Source organism: Callospermophilus lateralis, chromosome X (assembly GCF_048772815.1).
Source record: "Callospermophilus lateralis isolate mCalLat2 chromosome X, mCalLat2.hap1, whole genome shotgun sequence".
Lineage (NCBI taxonomy): Eukaryota > Metazoa > Chordata > Mammalia > Rodentia > Sciuridae > Callospermophilus > Callospermophilus lateralis.
The window spans coordinates 35220899-35240919 of record NC_135325.1 but is presented as its reverse complement, the minus strand read 5'-3'; the positions used below and the strand labels follow the sequence as shown (position 1 = coordinate 35240919).

The 20021-nt window shown below is 47.6% G+C and overlaps 1 protein-coding gene across 3 annotated transcripts; it reads right to left on the bottom strand.

Annotated features, from left to right (window-relative positions):
• Positions 1-519: 519 nt before the first annotated feature.
• Positions 520-12539, bottom strand: Tfe3 (transcription factor binding to IGHM enhancer 3). 3 transcript variants are annotated; one of them, XM_077106832.1, is made up of 10 exons: positions 12267-12539; positions 9910-10023; positions 8597-8900; positions 7432-7677; positions 7152-7256; positions 5213-5330; positions 4645-4701; positions 4389-4464; positions 2882-3029; positions 520-2358 (listed from the first exon to the last, which is right to left on the bottom strand). In XM_077106832.1, exons 1-10 carry the CDS (start codon positions 12380-12382, stop codon positions 1915-1917), a joined length of 1728 nt encoding a protein of 575 aa, XP_076962947.1. In that variant the 5' UTR covers positions 12383-12539; the 3' UTR covers positions 520-1914. The 3 variants fall into 3 exon arrangements, with proteins under 3 accessions (XP_076962947.1, XP_076962949.1, XP_076962948.1); XM_077106834.1 differs by lacking the exon at positions 12267-12539 and having other exon boundaries at positions 8597-8881; positions 9910-9999; XM_077106833.1 differs by lacking the exon at positions 12267-12539 and having other exon boundaries at positions 8597-8835; positions 9910-9997.
• Positions 12540-20021: the final 7482 nt, after the last annotated feature.

Below are 20021 nucleotides of genomic sequence, written 5' to 3'. Positions count from 1 at the left end.
CTTCAGAAGTTATTTATTATTTTAGGTATTGGGGATTGACCCCAGGTGCTTTACCACTAAGCAAGTCCATTTTTTATTTTGAGACAGGGTCTTGCCAAGTTGCTAAGGGAGGCCTGGAATTTATGATTCACCTGCCTTAGCCTCCTGAGTAAATGGGATTACAGGCGTGCACCACATAAATTGTGACTACAAGTGTGTGTCACTGCCAGCCCCACAACACTTATTTTAATTCTATTCCTCAGCTTCTCCAAACAGGAAATGGGAATGAGCAGCAGCACTTTCTGACCACCAGCCCTCTGGGAAATATATCAGGTGAAATAACTGCAAAAGTTAGATGGGTACGTGGCAGGTCATTAAAAGGACTGATTGCTTTTGCATACAGGTGATTTTCCTCCAGACCTTCTTCCTATCTAAATTCCCTTGTCTACCACTCTGAAATGCTTCTTCCAGTAACTTGTATCCCTCTTGGTCTGCACAGACCACATTCACTACACAGTAAAAAACAAGCACATGAGACACTTTGCCAAAGTTAAAAGCGCATCAAACACGCCTAGCATTTATTATTTTAATCACAAACCTACAGACCCCTCAGTATACCCTCCTTGGGGCCTGGCCCCAGCAATCCAAAGCTGATGACCTTGGGTATAGGCAGCAGGAGAGGTGGGGATGGGTAAGGAGTGTCTCTTGATAACTCTGAAATGGGGGGAATCCTCCAAATGAAGAACTGAGTGGGGGCCAGAGGTTGGGGATAACCTAGCTTCTGAGTAGGGGGGACAATAAAAAATCAGTTAAACAAATGAGAGAGGGTACAATACACTTTTGCAACCCTTCCTCCAAGCCTCTGCCTGTAAGGGAGACTTTGTCTTTTTCCTGGGCAGGGATCTCCCTGGAGGGGCCCCATCCTTCACCCTGTTCTACATTTTGAACAACAGTACTGGGGTACTAGACACCTGGTCTGGATCCCCAGTATTCCCCATCATCTCCCCAAACTTTCCCTAAAGGAAGAAGACAGGACTCTACCCAAGGGTAGAGGCTTAACTATCACTCCAGATCTAGGTTGGAAGAATAAACTGTAGAATTTCAAGATCCGTCCTCTTCCCCAAGAGCAGAGTTAGCTCAGAGCCCTCCTAGGTCAGGTCAGGTTGGTCCCAGGTTAAGGTAGGGAGCTTAAGTACTGCTCCTCCCTGCTGAGTGGAATGCTTGCATGAGATGTTGCTAAGGGCCAAGGGTAGGGCTGTGGTCTTCAAGTGGGATGTCCTGCTCCTACTGACTCCTTCACACCTGAAACACCTGTGCTGGACTCTTCCTATAGGGAAGGGATAGAATGGGGCCTGGCCTCCATTGCCAGAAGGTCAGGACTCAAGTTCCCATGGGAAGGGGCTGGGTCATGTCCTCACTTCTATTCCTTCTTTGGACAGGGAAGGGTTCATGGGGAAGGAGATGGGCTTAACCCCCCCAGGGGTGGGACCTCCTCTTCCAGTGCCAAGATGGGCTAGACTGGCAGATCCCAGGGAAGGGATGGAGCAGCATCCTGACATCTCCTATTCCCAGGAGACCTGGTTAGGACAGTCTTTAGTGGGTAGAGGTGGGACCTCATCCTGTCTCCTTTGGTCTCCTGGTCAAGGGTAGGGCCCATAGAGCAGGGACAAGGCTGTGATCCCCAGCAGACAGACCCTGATCTCACAGCCTTCTCCCTCTGAAATACCTGCACTGGGCTATGCCTTTGGGGGAAGGGGCAGACCCTCATCGACTCCTCCTTGACTATTACAGGGGTGGAGCCTGATCACATCTCTACTTCCCCCAAAATTCCTGGGCAGGGCAGTTTCATGGGAGGGTGGGGAAAAGGCAGGGCCTCATCCTGACTCCTCCTCCTTTCCTGGGTGGGGAAGGTCCCAGGGGAGGGGTGAGGCCTGATCAGGACTCTTCCTCCATGCTGAAGCTGCTGCGGCGGCTGCTGGCCTTTGAGACAGCCGGGGATACTGAAGAAAGCAGGGGGTCAGAGGCAGCCCGCAGTGGGGACAGGGCACCCCCCGACAGTCCTCCCACCACCCCCTCCTCCTCCTCCATCAGAATGTCCTCCAGCCCCAGGTGGAAGGGGTCTCCCAGGTCCCCCAGGTGGTCACTGGGAAAGTGCAGGTCCAGAAGAGCATCTGAAGGTGGTGCTGGGGGCTGCTGATGGGGAGCATTCTGGGCAGGTCCCCCTGCTACATGAAATGCTGCTGTGCCTGGCCTGCCCTCCTCCTCAATGTCCAGCTGCTCTGGCTTGAGGCTGTCAGAGGCTGAAGTCGTGGTTAGGGAGAGCAGCCCTGGGGTGGGAGGCACTGGCAAACCATGGATCTGGGCCTGCAGTTCTAGCTCCTATAAAAAGTAGGGGATGGGTACAGAAAAAAGATGGGGTTCTGAGTCTCCCAGAGGCAGAGGAGGGTATTGGTTAAAAATCCAGACTGCCTGAGTTCCAATTTAACCTCTGCTACTGGATAGTTTCAAAACTTTAGGCAAGTGGCTTAAAGTCTGAGCCTCAGAGTCCCAGTCTATAAAAGGGTTATAATAATGGTCCCCGTCATCTTATATGACTGTTGTAAGGATTAATGAGTTAATGGATATAAAACTTGTTACAGTGTGTGGCACAAGATAAACACCATGTATTTTAGCTAACAGTCATAAATGTTATTAATGTTAGCTAACATTAATTAGTATTCTTATTAATGTTTTGATTATTATATATCATCATCATCATCATCATCATCTTATGAATCAGGAAACCTGGAGAATCCCCCAAATATGCCAAGATGGGAAACCAGATCTGTTCTTGCTCTGCCTCTGCCTGCAGGATCCTCCACTCCCACCCGGTCACCCCTGCCACCATCTCTTCCTTCTAGACCTGAATTCGAAGCTGCAGGCTGCGGTTGGCTTGCTCCAGGGACCGCTGTCGACTTTCCAGATCTTTGGAGCGCTGTTGCTCCTTCTGCAACTTGCGGATATAATCCACAGAGGCCTTCAGGATGGTGCCCTTGTTCCAGCGCATCTCTCTATGGGGCCCAAGGCGAAAGAAAAATGGAAAGCTGAATATGGAGTCTCTCAAGAGGTGAGGGGGGTTCATACTAGGTAAATGGAGCACCCTACCAGATGCCCAGAACTTGAGGCAAGGCTACTCAAGGGTATGAAAACTCCCTGTCTAGAACCTTCTAGGGTTTACACACCAAACCCTGGAAGACCTGTGTGACCTGACCCCATCTGGATCCTTTGCCATATATGGCTCTCTTCATTTGTTGCACTACAGCCACAATGGCTTCTCATTGCTTGTAGAACATGGAAAACCATCCACATCTCAGGGCTTCTGCCCACCTGTGCCCTCTGCCTAGAATATTCTTCATCCAAACACCTACATGGCTACCTACCTAGCCTGCTTATGCTTTTTATTTCTTGTGTGCTGGGGATGGAATACAGGGCCTTGACCATGTGAGGTAAGCACTCTACCACTGAGCTCCACCCCAGGCCCTCATCTTTAGGCTCTTAATTCAAATGTTTCCTTATTAGCTGAAGTCTGTCCTGAGTTGAGGCCCACCTGTTCCACCCTTCTCACCCCAAAATCTCATCTTCTCCACCCCAAGCTCTCACCTTCCTCAATGCACCAACACTCTCCCACCTTCCTTCTGGTTTTTTGCGAGTGTGTGTGTGTGTGTGTGGGGGGGTGGTGTTGGGGATTGAACCTGGGGCCTTGCACATGCTAGGGTGTAGCTCTACCACTGGGCTACACTCCTGCTCTTTTCATATTTTATTTTGAATCAGGGTCTCACTAAGTTGCTTAGGGCCTTGCTAAGTTGCTAAGGCTGGCCTCAAACTTGCAATCCAACTGCCTCAGCCTTCTGAGTAGCTAGAATTATAGGAGTGTGCCACTGTGCCTAGCTTCCTTCTGTTCTTTGTTTTTCCCCTGACACTGATCAAATGTGAATCTCACAGATTTTACTAATTCATCTTGTTTACTGTCTGTCTGCCCCAACTAAAACATGAGTTCTATGAGGTCAAGGATTTCTGTCTCTTTTTTTCCCCTCTGGTATCCTCAGGGCCTACCATGGTACCTGATACAAAACAGAGGCTCAATAAATAAATCTTGAATAGAATAAATAAAGGAAGTACTAAGTGAATAGAACACTAGGTGCAATACGTTCTGTAGGGAGCAGACAGGACATATAAACCATACCATCACACACTTAATATTTTAGATGGGCACACAGTGAGAGTCTGCAACCCTGCTCAGGCTGAGAAAAGACCAGAAGAGAACTGGCGCTTGGGCAAGACTTCATGGAGGGCCAATCAAAGAACAAATTCTTTAGCATGGGGCACGCCCCCCACCTCCCACTGGCCTGGGATCCCCAGCCCAGACTCACGGGTCATTGGACTTGGGAATGAGGGTGCCCAACTCCTTGATCCTATCGTTAATGTTGAATCGCCTGCGACGCTCAACTTTGGAGGCAGGGAGAGAGAAAGAAAAGGTGAAAGAGTCATCAATAGGTATAAGAGGGAAGAGAAAATGGGATGCTGGAAAGCTGATATAGGGAGGGGGCTCCCCATGGAGAGAGGGCCAGAACTCAGAGCAAAGCAGGAATGTGTAGCGCATGGGCAAGCGTGCACACTCAGGCTTACTCAGGTTGTGATTGTCTTTCTTCTGGCGTTCCTTCAACAGGGCCTTTGCCTCGGTTTCTGGAAGAGAGCAGGGGTGGTAAAGGCCTCTGGACACAGAAAGAAGGAGCATGTGCAGATACAGAGGTAGGGGTTGGTGGCCTGGGGACCAGGGAAGTGACTCTTTAAAGAGATGGGGTCAGACTGTGTTGCCCATGTTATGAACTCCTGGGCTCAAGCAAACCTCCTGCCTCAGTTTCTTGAGTAGCTGGCACTATAGGTACAGGCCACCAAACTCAGCTTGAAGTGAATTTTTTTAAAAAAGTGACTCTTCTTTATTATTTTTATGAGCCATGATGACAAGCCAGTTGTTATACCCAAGATGAGAAGAAGTGAGAAAATGCAAAAACAGCTCATTTCGTTCTTGCTTGCTTGTTTTTTATTCCCCCTTTTTGGTACTGGGAACTGAACCCAGGGCTTCATGAATGCCAAACAGACACCCTACTACTGACCTACACCCCAAGACCTGGCAGGCATGGAGCTCAGCTCAAGGTACAAGGTGGGGGTATGAAGCCAAGATTCTGGTACTTACCAGAGATCTCCCGTTTGATGTTAGGCAGCTCAGCTGGACAGGAGTTGCTGACAGTGATGGCTGGCGTGGCCACACCCTGATTACTGTACACGTCAAGCAGATTCCCTGACACAGGCAGCTGAGGGCAGCGAGAACACAGACACAATGGTTGGGAATAGGCCCCAGGCTCAGCCTCTCCTCAGAACCAGGCTCCTGAGTGCCCCCACACACCCCAAAGACAGGGCCCTCTAATGCAAGGACTAGTTGTCCCAGGAACCCTTCCTTCTTCAAGGAAATTTCACATGGCAACCCAATGTGGGGGGACAGAGCAAAGTGGACCTCTTATGCTTTGCTGAGTGACTAGGGCCTGCCTAGTATGCCTATCACCCCTACCAGGTCCCTCAAATCTTTTAGGGGATCTCCCAAAGCCCTCTCCCAAACCGCAGTGCTGGCCCTGAGAAGAAATGCTGGAAAACCACCATTCTCAGGTCTTTCTCAGCTCTGATGTGACATTCCAGTCTGATAGCTCCTCCCAGCACAACATTCCAATCCAACATTCTTGGAACACTCCAACCCAATCTCCTCAGACCTTGGTAAATTGTCATGGTAACATTCCACCCAAAATCTGGCCTTCTAGAGCATTCCAACCTAATCTTCAGTCTTTCACTTTGATCAAGTCATTCCACCTTAAATACCACGCCATGTACCAAGGTCCTAACTCTAGGAAAATGACTCTAGGGACATTTTCCCACACATTCTGATCTCAACTACTCAACAACTACCACTGCTTTTATATCAGCCTAATGTTTTTCTTTCCTCTACACTCTCCTGGATCTACTCCAGTGCAACAAACCAATAAAAGTACACCCAAGTCCCACCTCTTGATGAATTGTCATGTTTTGACACTTCCTTATCTGTCTAAGATCCCAATCCCTGTGTCCAAATCAATGAAAACTTCTGGACTGGGAATGTGGCTCAGTGGTAGAGTGCTTGCCTAGTGTGTGAGAGGCCCTGAGTTCAATCCCCAGGACCACACAAATTCAAAAAGACAAAGTTCTAATAAACTGGTACCAATTTTTTGTAGTGCTGGGAATAGAACCCAGGTCTTCACACATGCTAGGCAAACACTCTACTGCTGGGCTATACCCCCAGATCCAAACTGGTACTATTTTTATACATTCTTTTTGGGGGAGAGTACTAGGAATTAAACTCAGAGGCACTTTACCCCTGAGCTACATCTATAGCCTGTTTTATTCTTTTATTTAGAGATAGGGTCTTGTGAAGTTGCTGAGGCTGGCCTCAAACTTGCAATCCACCTGCCTTAGCCTCTCGAGTTACTAGGATTATAGGTGTATGGTACCATGTCTGGACTACAAATGCTTCTATCCTCTTGATAAGTGGGAACAAAGTCAAATCATAGCTACTTATGTATATTGCAAAGCAAGCTATGAGATCCTTACAATGTACTAGTGTCAGAATGTTATAATAGTACATCCCTTATTCCAGAAAGTTTTACTCATTCTCTACTAGAGCCTAGCCTCTTGGCCCAGTACACTACAAGATACCACTTGTTACAACCCACACCAAATTTTGAGCCTTTGGGCATGTTCCAGTCAATACATGGTCTGGGGATGCCCCAAACATCTGACTCCCTTGGGATATTCAAATTGCTATATGATTCTTATCTCTTGGTACTTCTACAGGAAAGCCCAAGTGCTTTGGTATGCCTTAATATCTCCATAAACTCCCTTCAAAGTCTATTAGGGCCTCCGCTTCACATAGTCCAATACAAGGCCCAAGGGCAATACTATGCCATATTCTCATCATAGGACCTCCCTCTCTACTTTAGTACAATCAATGGCAAGGGTCTCATATATACACTGCCAACAAGGGTGTATTCTTAGTGATAAATGGATGCCCTAATTTTCAGACCAATCAATCACCCGTCTCAAGGCCTCACCGTGCTGGGGAGCTGCAGCCCTGCGGTGCCTCCGGGCAGGTAGCTGAGCATCTCATCATTGTAACTGGACTCCAGGCTGATGATCTCATCAATGACATCATCAATCTGGGGGTAAAAGTAAATATTGTACAGGGTTAGAAGGATTGGAAGGGAAGGCTGGGGGTACAGTTTAGTGGTACAGCACTTGCCTAGCATGTATAAGGAAGGCCCTAGGTTCCATCCCCAGCACCACAAGAAAAATTGGAAGAAGGGCATGAGAGAGATGTCTACAGCCTTTTACCTCCTTCTCTGAGCTGGACCCGATGGTGAGCAGTGCCATGGGGCTGTTGGGAGCGCTGCCTGTGGGACCAGTGGTGTGAGCAGCCTCAGGGGCAGGCAGTGGCTGGGCACTGGTGGGCCCTGGTGGTGGGGTGAGGGCCTGGGAAGCCAGCTTGGGCCCAAGTGTAGTGGACAGGTACTGTTTCACCTGCTGCCGGCGTGCCTGCTGCAGGTGGTAGCGCGTTGGGTTCTCCAGGTGGGTCTGTACCTATGAGATAAGAAGGACGGGGCAGGGAGGGGACAAGGTGGAACAGTATCAGAGGGGTGATTCTGAGCCCCAGCCTGATCTCCCTGACTCCTCTGTTCCTAGGTTTAAGTATGCAAACTGGGTCCAGAATCTGAAAACCCCTAAAAAATATTGATGAATCTTGCCAGGCACAGTGGCGCACACCTGTATTCCCAGCTACTTGGGAGACAGATGAGAGAGGATCATAAGTTAGAGGCCAGCCTGGGCAACCTGGCGAGACCCTACCTCAAAATAAAGAATAAATAGGGGTGGGAGTATAGCTCAGTGATAGAGCATATCTGGGTTAAATCCCCAGTACTAGAAAAAAATATTGGTGAATCTGACCAAAGACCTAATCCCTTGCTCAAAAATCCTTCATAGTCCCTAAGATCCACCCACAGCTGACCAGAACTCTCAGTTTCTAGATCACCTTGTCACTGTTCCCAAGACTCCCCTAGAATCTCTGACACCATGTAACAACTCCCCTGGAGTCTCTGACACCACCTAACATCTGAAAACTACACATGGTTTTCCAAAACAGCCTAATCACCAAAGAATTTCACACACACACACACACATACACACACACAAACACACACATACTCACTCATGAAAAGCTCATCCTACAAAGCCAGTGCCCACCTGGGGCTTGGATGATCATCCGTGGTCCACCAAGACATCCTTGTAGCCCCCAAGAACTACTCACAAGTCCACAAAAACACCTCAGAAACACTAAACACATAGGACATTAGCACAAACCATTTAAATACTACCAGAGACCTTCTTTACAGACCCTAGAACCTTATCCAAAAAGACACTAGGACCCCAGGCCACCCCTAGCTCTTAGGACCACTTCTTTGACACCTGGAGTAACTCTCAGGGTCTCTAGACCTCACCTTACCTTGAGCACCTCCCTGGGCACCTGAGCAGGGGGTGGACGGCCCAACGTGTGGCCCCCAGCAGAGACGCCAACCACAGAGATGGCAGGAGAGGCAGGTGCAGGACTGGGGAAGGAAGCAGCTGCAGCCTGTTCACGACGCTCACGCCTCTCCTGCTCCTGTGCCTGGGCCCGCATGAGTTGTTGCCGCAGCAAGACCCGGGATGAAGAAGATGACGACATGGCAGGGGTCCTGGAGCCCCCTGCAGAAGACGATGTAGAGAGTGTAGCTGGGGTGGTTGGTGTGGCCTGCAGTGATATTGGGAGGCTGTGGAATGGGAAATATGGGGCCATATGTAAGCTAAAAGTCTCTTCCCATGTCTAAGGGTCATAGTGTGCTGGAATAGACAGACACAGGAGCCAGGCAGATTCTCTGCCTTCGGAGACTACAATGTGGAGGGCAAAACAAAGGAACTAGGCCTGTTTGCAGCCCTCAGGGGTCATAGTGGAACCAGACTCCGTCTCAGCATTCAGAGTTCAGACTAGTGGGGGAATTTTAGCCCTCACTCCTAATAGTGAAGCCTAGGTTTGAGCCAGTTCATATTCTACATGGAGATGCCATTGCTGGGCTCTGCAGGAGGGGCGTATCCCATTTAAAGGTCGAGTGGAAGCAGAATTCAGATTGCAGCAATGGACAAGGTATGCAAAGGACTCCTAAATCCAATTTGGGGCTGCAGATGCTCTTGGAGCTCCTGGACATGGGCATCAGGATAAAAGGGCAGTCTCGGGCACCCCCTTCCTTCCCTATTAGGGCCTCTGGTCCCAGGAGCTAGTCAGTCTTGAAAATCTCAGAGATTTCACAATCCTCTCTTCCTGCCCCTCTTCCAGGTCCCCTCCCCTCTCTTAGAGCTCAGGCCGATGACTCAGCACATTTAGACTACCAGGCTAGGGGAGAGAAGCGTAGTAGGGGTTCCTCCAGGGATTAGGGTGGGTGGGCTTGTAAAGTGTGGGCGGGGCTGTGGTCATGACTCCGCCCACCTAGGGCGGAATTTACGCAGGACATTCCCTTCCACTGGGTGCTCCAGGCCTGCAAGAATATTTGTGTATCAATGGGTGTGTAGGTATAGTTAAAGGAGGCAGGGGAGTTCTGATCAGAGATAACATAGTTTGCCCACCTGTTTCCCTGTGTGACATGCTCTTTTAGGCCCCTGATTTTACTATCTAGAAAATACAGGCTGCTGAGAGAATGGGTTGGGCTAGCACTGAGGGACTCTGCCCTGTCGGGAGGGGAAGCTGAGGACCTGGGGGGGGGGGGTTATCAGGTAGGCCAGTCATACCTGGAGCGTAGGGGTAGGGGTTGGCTTTTGAGCTCGTAGAAGCTGTCAGGATCAAGGATGTTTTCTAATTCAATGTCAGCAACAATCCCAGATTCCGGAAGCAAAGAGTTCAGGCTAAGGGTGGGAAGGAGGGAGGGGGGTGGTCAGTGATTGTAGGGAAAACTCATTCCTTTCCTTTTTTCTGAGACAAAGAGGGAGGGAGCCCTCAAGCATACTTGGCCACCTTGCTGGGTTACCTCCACCGAGAATCCCTTCATCTGTTCCCCATCCCCTTTCCTCTCCTAACTCTTTATTTCTGAGTTATCCGTGGTCCCTTAAGAGCCAGAATAATGAATGCCTGAAGCCCAACCCCTTCACTCTAACAATCACATGTAGTAGCAACCAGGATTTGAGAAAAACAGAATTTAGGAATGACAATTCACTTCGAAGCATTCCTGACTTTAAATTCAGAGTTCTCCCAGACACACCCCCATCCCCTACTGTTTTGACAGTTGAATGTTAGCCTATGTTTGAATCTACACAAACACACACACACACACACCTAGGGGCATCCCTCAGCATAACTGTCCAATGTAACACTAACTGCATGCATCACAAAGACAACTGGAGACCATTCACTTTATCTAAGAGCTACCCCTTTGCAAGTGAGTTTTCCCCAGCCCCAGCCAGAGTTTAGGAGACATTAATACACACCCAAATATAAAAATGGAAACACGAAAGGCTCCCTCACTCCAACAGTTTGGATTTACAAGAGAGAATTTGGGTGGATGATCTGCTTTATATGAGCATTCATTTCTTAGCTGGAGGAACCTACCCAGTTCTCTCCTGTTTTTTTGGGATAGATCAAGACACACACACACACACACACACACACACACACACACATCCCCAGTATCAAGATCCACTGGCACACAAAACAAGAAGCCATGCACACCCCTCCCTTCAAACTGTGCCCACTACTGTGATGATCCAGGTTACTATAAGGAATTAGAAGATGGTAAACCCAGAAAGATTCCTGCTCAGCCCTCCATGCTGGGTACAAAAACCCTAGTGCCCAGGGAACACTTACACACATGTGGATGAATATGCATCCTTGAATTTAGTCAAAGATTTAAAATCCTGAGACTGAGGGTGACTTCACTTGATAAGAATCCTCTCCCCTCCCCAAGGATCTGTCTTCCTTCCACTCCTCACTTTCAGATGGGGCCCTAAAACCACCCAGGAAGTAGGGAAGAGGAAGCTAGGGGAGCTGCTGAGGTCAGCACAATCCCAGGCAGAAAGGAGGCAAAGCCCCCTCCCATGCTCACACACCCATTGCACAGAAGTTGAAAGAGATGGGGTGCTGGGGTGGGCAGGGAGAGACGGAGCTTCAAAAAGGGTTAATGAGAGTGGGGATGAGAAGAAGCCAGAGAAGAGAACCTACCCATGCCGGGATGTTGCAATCAGTACTCACTCCAGCTCTAGGGACAGATTCAAGATTACCCCCCCCCCCCCCCCCCCCCCCCCCCCCGGGAGCCCGAGACAGACTGGGAGGGCCAGATGAAAAGAAGAGGGAGTGTGTGGGTAGTGAGTGGGCAGGGCTGGTTGAAAGGCATGAGTGGCAGCAGGAACAAGACCCTCCTCTGGGTTCCCAAATAAGGTCTGAGGCCTGACCGGAGCTTCCTACTCTACCGGGTGATCTCCCATTCAAGCCTCTGCAGGGTGTGGGATCTGACTCGGTGGGCAAGGGTAACAGGATTATTCTGGACAAGTCTTGGTGAATGTTACCTCTCTTGCTCACTCACATACACACACAAGATTGGTATCACACCGCATAACTGAAATACCCCCCAGTCTCTCCAGATTCAAGTTATTCCCAAACACATCAACCAATCACTGGGAGTCACTAAGGTCCAAAACAGCACCTCTGCACCCCATGATCTTTCTTCCACAGAGAAAGACTCCAGGATTTCCTTAAAATCAGTATATCCTCAATCAGTGTACCTGACAATGTACCCTCAAATTCATTCCTTTCATGCCCAACTCAAGGACCCTAAATTCAGCCTCTAATTAGTCCCCCAAGTTCTCTTACCTCAGACTAGTTTCTGGATACTACAGAATCTGCCATTCTAGACCCAGTCAAGGGCCCCCCAAATCTGACCCTGCCCCCCTTAATGCACTCTCACGACTCCTTTAAGCCTGAGTCCAAGCAGGCCACCACAGGATTCCTTAGGTGCCCCCCCAAGATCGGCGCCCCAACGTCCTCCAAGCCTAGGCCAAGGGCCTACAATCCCAGTCAGGGGTCCCAATGCTCTCAGATGAGCCCCCCACCCCCCGGGCACCCCAGTTAGCACTCCCGGCCCCAGGCAGTCCCGCACCTGAGCAGCTGGGCCGAATCGGCCGGCCTGCGCTCCTCCAACAGCACGAACACGGCTCGAGGGCCCTCCTTGTTGGCCTCTACGCCGTCCCGAGCTGGCTCGGCCGCATGAGACATGACGCCCGGCCCCGGGCAAGCCCTGCCAGGCCGGTCGGGCCTCGGCCCGGTCCCCCTAACAAAATAAGAGTCCCCCTCCCCCCGCTCGCCACCGCCTCCTCCTCCGCTAAGCCATGGAGCTAGCTCTGCGCGGGCGGGCGGCGACGGAGAGATGGGATGGGCCGTGAGTCATCCCCCGCCCTGAACGGACCGACACCCCCCCCCACACCTAACCCCGGACGACCGCCCTCCTCCCCCTCGTCCTCTTCCCCCTCCTCCCTGAACTGGGGAAACTCCACAGGAAGTGACCACACTGGGGATGGACAGCTCATATAGCCACACCCCTTAGTGAAGCATCCAATCGTTGAGGTGAGACTCCAGGGGCCCGCCCTAAGACACGCCTTTGAGGCGGACTGAACATTGAATTCGACCCGCCCTCATTCAGGGAGGGGGCACCTAGACCACGCCCTCAGTGACGGAGGCAAATAGGCGAGGGGTGATTTGGTTGAGTCACGCCTCCATGTTTGCATCGGCGTCTGAGCCACGCCTCCCCTTCTCAAATTATCCCTCCGCAAGATAATATTAAGCCGCTCCTCGGCTTTTCTGCGTCTGCGCACCAATGGCCAGTCGGCTAGCCGAGGGTCTCCAGGCCAAGCATTTAGCTTCAGGAACCGCGCCCTCTCCCGGTTCACGTTTGCAATATCTGCGTCCTATACCGCGCTACAACCTCGATTTCACCGTGCCTTCTCAGCCAAAGCCATAATAACTCTGAGGCAGAAACAGCTACATTTCCTGGAGGTGTTGGCCAGAAACCCTGCCCTTTCAGTACCCACAGTCCAGTCCCTCATCTGTCATGTTCTCTGTTATCTAAAGTAGTTATTGTACTATGGTCGTTGTTCTACAGAATAGATGCTTAATGAATCCTTGATGGATGGACCAATGACTTGTAGAATCATAGGGAGCCAGGTTTGAATATGATAGGGGACTTCCCTTCTCCGAGCCTTCGCTTTCCAGACCTGTCAAATAGAATCAAAATACCTGTGTGAGCCAGGCGCGGTGGTGCATGCCTGTGGCTCTGGAAGCTGAGGCAGGAGCATCACAAGTCCAAAGCCAGCCTGGGCAGTTTAACGAGACCCTCAGCACTTAGAAAGACCCAGCCTGAAAATAAGAAATAAAAAGATCTGGGGATGTACTTCAGTGGTAAAATTGCCTCTGGGTTCAATCGTCAGTTAAAAAATAAAAAAATAAAAAAAAAAAAAAAGAAAAAGAAAGAAAAAAAAAGGAAAAAAACTATATTTTGAAACAGGATTTGCTAAGTGTCCCAGGCTGGCCTCAAACTTCATTTTTCCTGCCTCGGACTCTCAGTTGGAGAGTTCTTGCTTAGCATGTAAGATGCCCTGGGTTCAATCTTCAGGACCTCAGAAAAGATCAAAATTGGGCTAGGAGTGTGGCTCACCGTAACTCTAAGCCCAGCTCTTTAAACATAGACCTCACAAAAAAACCCAAAAGATTTTTATGGTGCCCTACATATGCAAGAATGGATAATTTTATGATAGAAGAAAAAAAGAGGAGGGCATCATCTTAACAGATTAAAATATTACAGCTGGGGGCTGGGGTTGTAGCTCAGTGGTAGAGCACTTGCCTCGCATTCATGAGGCACTGGGTTCGATCCTCAGCACCACATAAAAATAAATAAATAAAATAAAGATAATCTGTACACCTACAAACTAAAAAAAAAAAATAAAAATATTACAGCTGGCAGAATAGCACATGCCCTAATCATAGTGGCTCAAGAGGCTGAGGCAGGATGATCACAGTTCAGCAATTTAGGGAGACCCTAAGCAACTCAGTGAAACCCTGTCTCTAAATAGAATACATAAAAAGGGCTGGGGAATGTGGCTGAGTGGGTAAGCGCCACTGGGTTCAATCCCCAGTACCACCCCTGTCAAATATATATATATATATATATATATATATATATATATATATATATATGTGTGTGTGTGTGTGTGTGTGTGTGTGTGTGTGTGTGTGTGTTTGAGCGTGCATGCAAGTAAATTACAAAGCCCTAGTCATTAAAACGTGGCTGGGATCCCGACACCATGATGCATGCCTGTAATCCCAGTGACTTGGGAGGCTGAAGCAGGAGGATCACAAGTTAGAGGCCTGCCTCTGCAATTCAGCAAGGCCCTAAGCAATTTAGTGAGATCCCTGTCTCAAAATTAAAAAATAAATAAATAAAAAGGGCTGTGTATGTCACTAGTGGTGAAGCAGCCTTGGTTCAATCATGAGTACCATAAATGAATAAATAAACAAACAGCTAGCACTGGGGATATTGCTCAGGTGTAGAGCACCCCTGAGTTCAATCCTCAGTACCAGAAAATGACAACAAAAATGGTGACTTGGGTCCTGATAGGAATTAGTAAATGGTATTTCTTCCCCATCTACTCCTTACTCCTCTCCCCCTTTTCCTTTTCCTCCTCTTCCTTCTCTTCTTCTTTTTTTTTTTTTTTTTTTTTGTAGTACCAGGGTTAGAACCCAAGGTCTTGCACATGATAGGCGAACACTGAGTTACATCCCTAACCCTTTTATTGATATAATTTTCAGTTGTCAGTGAACCTTTATATTTATTTATTTATTTATATGTGGCACTGAGAATCGAGCCCAGTGCCTCACACCTGCTAGGCAAGCACTGTACTACTGAGCTACAACCCCAACTAACCCTTCTTATTATTTGGGGGGGGGTGGTGGCTACTAGTGATTGAACCCAGAGGTACTTTATCACTGAGCTACATTCCCAGCCCTTTTTATTGTTTTTTAAATTCAATGTCTCACTAAGTTGCAATTGAAGGACTTTGGAGGTATGGGCGGTTAGGAGACAATTTGAGTATGTTAGTAGGAGCTAGTGGAGGGTGGATCATTAATACAATTATGAGGTTAGAAGATGATTTGAGATGCTATCTTGTTTTCGTTGGGGAAAAAGGATGATTTAGGGGTCTATCAGAAGATAGTGGGTGTTTAGGGACAGAGTTGCAAGGTAGTTAAAGAGTAGAGCTGTTAATTGCCATAGAATGGTGTGGTAGGCTAAATAATGTCCCTTCCAAAGATATCTACATCCTAATCCCTGGAACCTCTGAATGTTACTTAAATGGAAAAGGACTTTGTAGATATGATTAAGTTAAGGATTTTTTTTAGTGCTGGGGATGGAACTTAGGGCTGCCAAGCACTCTAAGCACTCTATCATTGAGCTATATCCCCAGCCCTTTTTTTTTTTTTTTGGTACCACATATTGAACCTGGGGCCCTGTGTATGTTTTATTTTGAGACAGGGTCTTGTTAAATTGCTTAGGGCCTTGCTAAGTTGCTGAGGCTGGCTTTGAACTTGTAATCCTCCTGCTTCAGCCTCCTGAGTCACTGGGATTATAGGTGAGTGCCACCACATCAGCACAGAAGTTTTATTTTATTTTGTTTTGAGACAAGGTTTTGCTATATTTCCTAGGCTGGTCTTGAACTTGTGAGCCTCCTGCCTCAACCTCCTGAGTGGCTTGGATTATAGGTGTGAACCATAGTGCACAGGTGCATTTTTTTGCTTGTTTTTTTTTTTTTTTTTTTGACAGGTTCTCACTATTTTCCCCAGGCTGGCCTCTGACTCAAGCAATCCTCCTGCCCGAGCCTCCTGAGTAGCTGGAACTGCAAGCATGTACCACCATGCTCAGCTTCTAAATTAAGGATATCAAAATGGGGATAAATCCTAATTGCAATCACAAGTGTTCTTTTTTTTAAATTTATTTTTTAGTTTTTGGTGGACACAACATCTTTATTTTATTTTTATGTGGTGCTGAGGATCGAACCTAGCGCCCCACACATGCCAGGTGAGCGCATTACCACTTGAGTCATATCCCCAGCCCCACAAGTGTTCTATAGAAGGTAGGAAGAAGCAGATTTTACTGACAGAAAATAAAGCAATGTGATCATCAAGGCAGATTATGGTGATGTGGCCACAAGCCAAGGAATGCTAGCAGCTACCAGAAACTGCAAGAGGCAAAAAACAGATTGTCCCCTAGGACCTCCAGAGAGAGTACATCTCTGGTGACACCGTAATTGTAGTCCTAGTTAAACTGATTTGGAACTTTCCCAGAACTGTAAAAGAATAAACTTCTCATGTTTAAAGCCACCAAGTTTGTGGTAATTAGCTATAGCAGAACCATTGGAAAGTATTGGGGTACAACTAAAGCCATTGAAGGGATGTGAGGTCAATGGAGGGTGGTTTGGAGTTTAGTTGGGAGGCTGTGGGAAGGTAAATTGTGGATATTTACAGGTAGCATTGGGGGCCATGGGAGGGCAGTTTAGGGTGTGGTTGGGAATTCTTGGAGGGTGATTTAAGTGTTATGGTTGGGAAAAACTGGAAGATAAAGTTCTATAGGTATAGTTCCATGTATTCTTTTTTTTTTTTTTTTTTTTTTTTTGGTGCCAGGGATTAAACCTAGAGGGCTTAACCACTCTGCCACATCCCTAGTTATTTTCATTTACTTCCTTATTTATTTATTTAGTTTTGGTGCCAAGGATTGAAACCAGGGGCGCTTACTGCTGAGCTATATCCCCAGCCCTTTTTAGTTTTCATTTGGGGACAGGGTCTTGTTGAGTTGCTTAGGGCCTCTCTAAGTTGCTGAGGTTGGCCCCAAACTTGTGATCCTCCTGGCTCAGCCTCCTGATCCTCTGGGATTACAGATGTTCACCACTGCACCTGGGCCCAAACTACTGTTTAATGACTTTCATACCCAACCTTATCTTAAATCATGTGGAACTGCTGGGTGTGATAGTGCAGGCCTGTAATCCCAATGATTTAAGAGGCTGAGGCAGGAGGATCGCAAGATTGAAGCCAGCCTCAGCAATTTAGTGAGATCCTGTTTCAAAATAAAAAAATAAAAAGAGCTGAAGAATGTGGCTCAGTGGCAAAGCATCCCTGGATTCAATCCCTGGTACAAAACAAGTGGTTTTGGGGTACAGTTCTGGAACCAAGGAAATGTAGTTAGGAGAAACAGAGTTGGGGGCTGTTGGAAGGCAAATTTTGGCAGTGAGGCTTGTAATTATTGGACAGTAGTTTGGGGTTAGGGTTGGGTATCATTGAAAAGATACTTTTGGGATACACTGGCAGTTTGTGTGTGTGGGAGAGTTACTGGGGATTCCATCCATGGATGCTACCACTGAGCTACATCCCTATCCATTATTTTTGGCGGTGTAGGGATTGAATTCAGGGCCTTGTGTGTGCAAGGCAAACACTACCAACTGAGCTATATCCCAGCCCCTCCATTTTTCATTTTTCATTTTGAGATAGTCTCATTAAGGTTGCCAAGGCTGGCCTTAAACTTGTGATCCTGCTGCCTCAGTTTCACAAGTAGCTAGAATTACAGGCATGTGCCACCACACCCAGTGAGGCTTTTTTCCCCTAAGAGCAAGGGTCTCACTATGTTGTCCAAACTAGCCCCTGAGTCCCTGTGTTCAAGCTATCCTCCTATCTCAGCCTTCTGAATAGCTGGGACTACAGGTGTGAGATACTACTCTGCTTTCTCAGGAGTTGATACAGGGCAGTTTGAGGGTATAGTAGAAGCTGTTAAAAGGGTTTTGGGGTATAAAAATAAGGCCGTGGGAAGGTAGTTTAGTGATGATTGAGGATCAGTGGAGTGGTTTAGGAATGATGTGGGGTATTGTCTGGGAGCCTGTGTGTGTGTGTGTGTGTGTGTGTGTGTGTGTGGTGCTGGGGATTGAACCCAGGGCCTTAGTGCATGTGAGGCAAGTACTCTTCCAACTGAGCTATATCCCCAGCCCTTGGGAGGAGCCTATTTTGAAGTATGGATTTCAGGAGCTATTGTAAATTGTAGTTAGGGAGCTATTAATGGGTGATTTGGGGGAACAGTTGAAAGATGATTGGATAAGCCAGGTGTGGTGGTGCATTCTTGTAGTCCTAGTGACTTGGAAGGTTGAGGAAGGAGGATCACAAGTTTGAGGCCAGCCTGGGCAAATTAGTGAGACCCTGTCTCAAGGAAACAAAACAAAACAAAAAAGTGTTGGGGATGTAGCTCAGAGGTAAAGCACCCCTGGGTTCAATCCTAAGTACCTCAAATAAAAATACAAAGAAGATAAAATGTCACTGGATATTCAACTATTCAGAAATAAAATGAGCAAACTCCTGATACATGATGCATGTTATGACATAGATAAACCTCAAAAAACGTATGCTGGCCATGCACAGTGGCACATACCTATAATCCTACCTACTCTGTAGGCTGAGGTAGAAGGATTACAAGTTTAAGGTCAGTCGCAGCAAATTAGTGGAAACCCTAGCTAAAATTAAAATACAAATGGTTCTGGATGTAGCTTAGGGGTAGAACACTTGCCTAGCATGCACAAGGCCTTGGGATCATTCCCACTAGTGCCAAAACAAAGTTATGCTAAGTGAAAGATGCCAAGTCCAAAAAAATCCTCATGTTGCATTCATATGAAATGTCCGGCACAGGCAAATCTATAGAGACAGAAAGTAGATTAGTAGTTGCCTAGATCATGGGAATGTTAATGGGGATACATTGTATTCACACAAAGAATCTTATTGAGATAATATAGATGCTATATAACTGGGTTATGGTGATTGGTGCATATCTTGGTAAACTTTCTAAAATCGTTGAGAACTTTTAAAAGTGAATGACATTTATGGATTGTTAATTATATCTCAATTAAATGTTTTTAAGAATGACCATTGGGCTAGGCGTGGTAGTGCACACCTGTAATCCCAGAGGGTCAGGAGGCTGAGACAGGAGGATCGGGAGTTCAAAGCCAGCCACAGCAATTTGGTGAAGCTCTAAGCAACTCAGTGAAACATTGTCTCTAAATAAAATAGGAAAGAGGGCTGGGGATGTGGCTCAGTGGTTGAGTGCCCCTGAGTTTAATCCCTGGTACCTCCACCCCCCAAAAAAGAACTATCATTGAAAAATGCTTTGTAGTTTGGTTCCCTAATGTAGTATCTGGTGTGCAAATGGAGTCATTGGAGGGTTTGAGGGACATGTTTTGGGTCACTGGAGTATGATTTGGGGGATCCCTATAGCAAGATGGTTGTTGCTTATTGGGAGGAATAGTTGAGGACTGTTGAAGAGTGGTTTGGTGATGCAGTCTGAGTCACTGGACTGTGGTTTAAAAGTGCAGAGTGTGTTAATGGTGATCTGAAGTGCAGCTAGAAAACCACACAAAGTGTATTTGGGAGTATTTGGGATATTGGTAGGGGCTATTGGAAGGTAATTTTGTGGAAAAAGGAAGGGAGGTCAATTGAATGTATTTTGTTGGGGAGTGTGTATGGAGCTTGGTTTGGAGGTAGAACATGGGATGTTTGGAATTGATTTGAAGTGCAGGTGAGGCCCATGTCAAGTGTAATCAGCAATGTTTGGGGTGGTGATGGGGGCTCTTGGAAAGCACTTTGGGAATTGATAGAGTATGGTGGAGAGCACATGGACAGCAATCTGGGGTCAAATGAGGGTGTTTTGGATACATACTAGAGGGTGATTCAGAAGTAATGTTTGGGGCTAGGAATGTAGCTCAGTGGTAGTTTGCCTTCCAGAGGCCCTGGGTTCCATTCACAGCACTGCAAAAAAAAAAAATGCTGTTTAGAAGCTAGT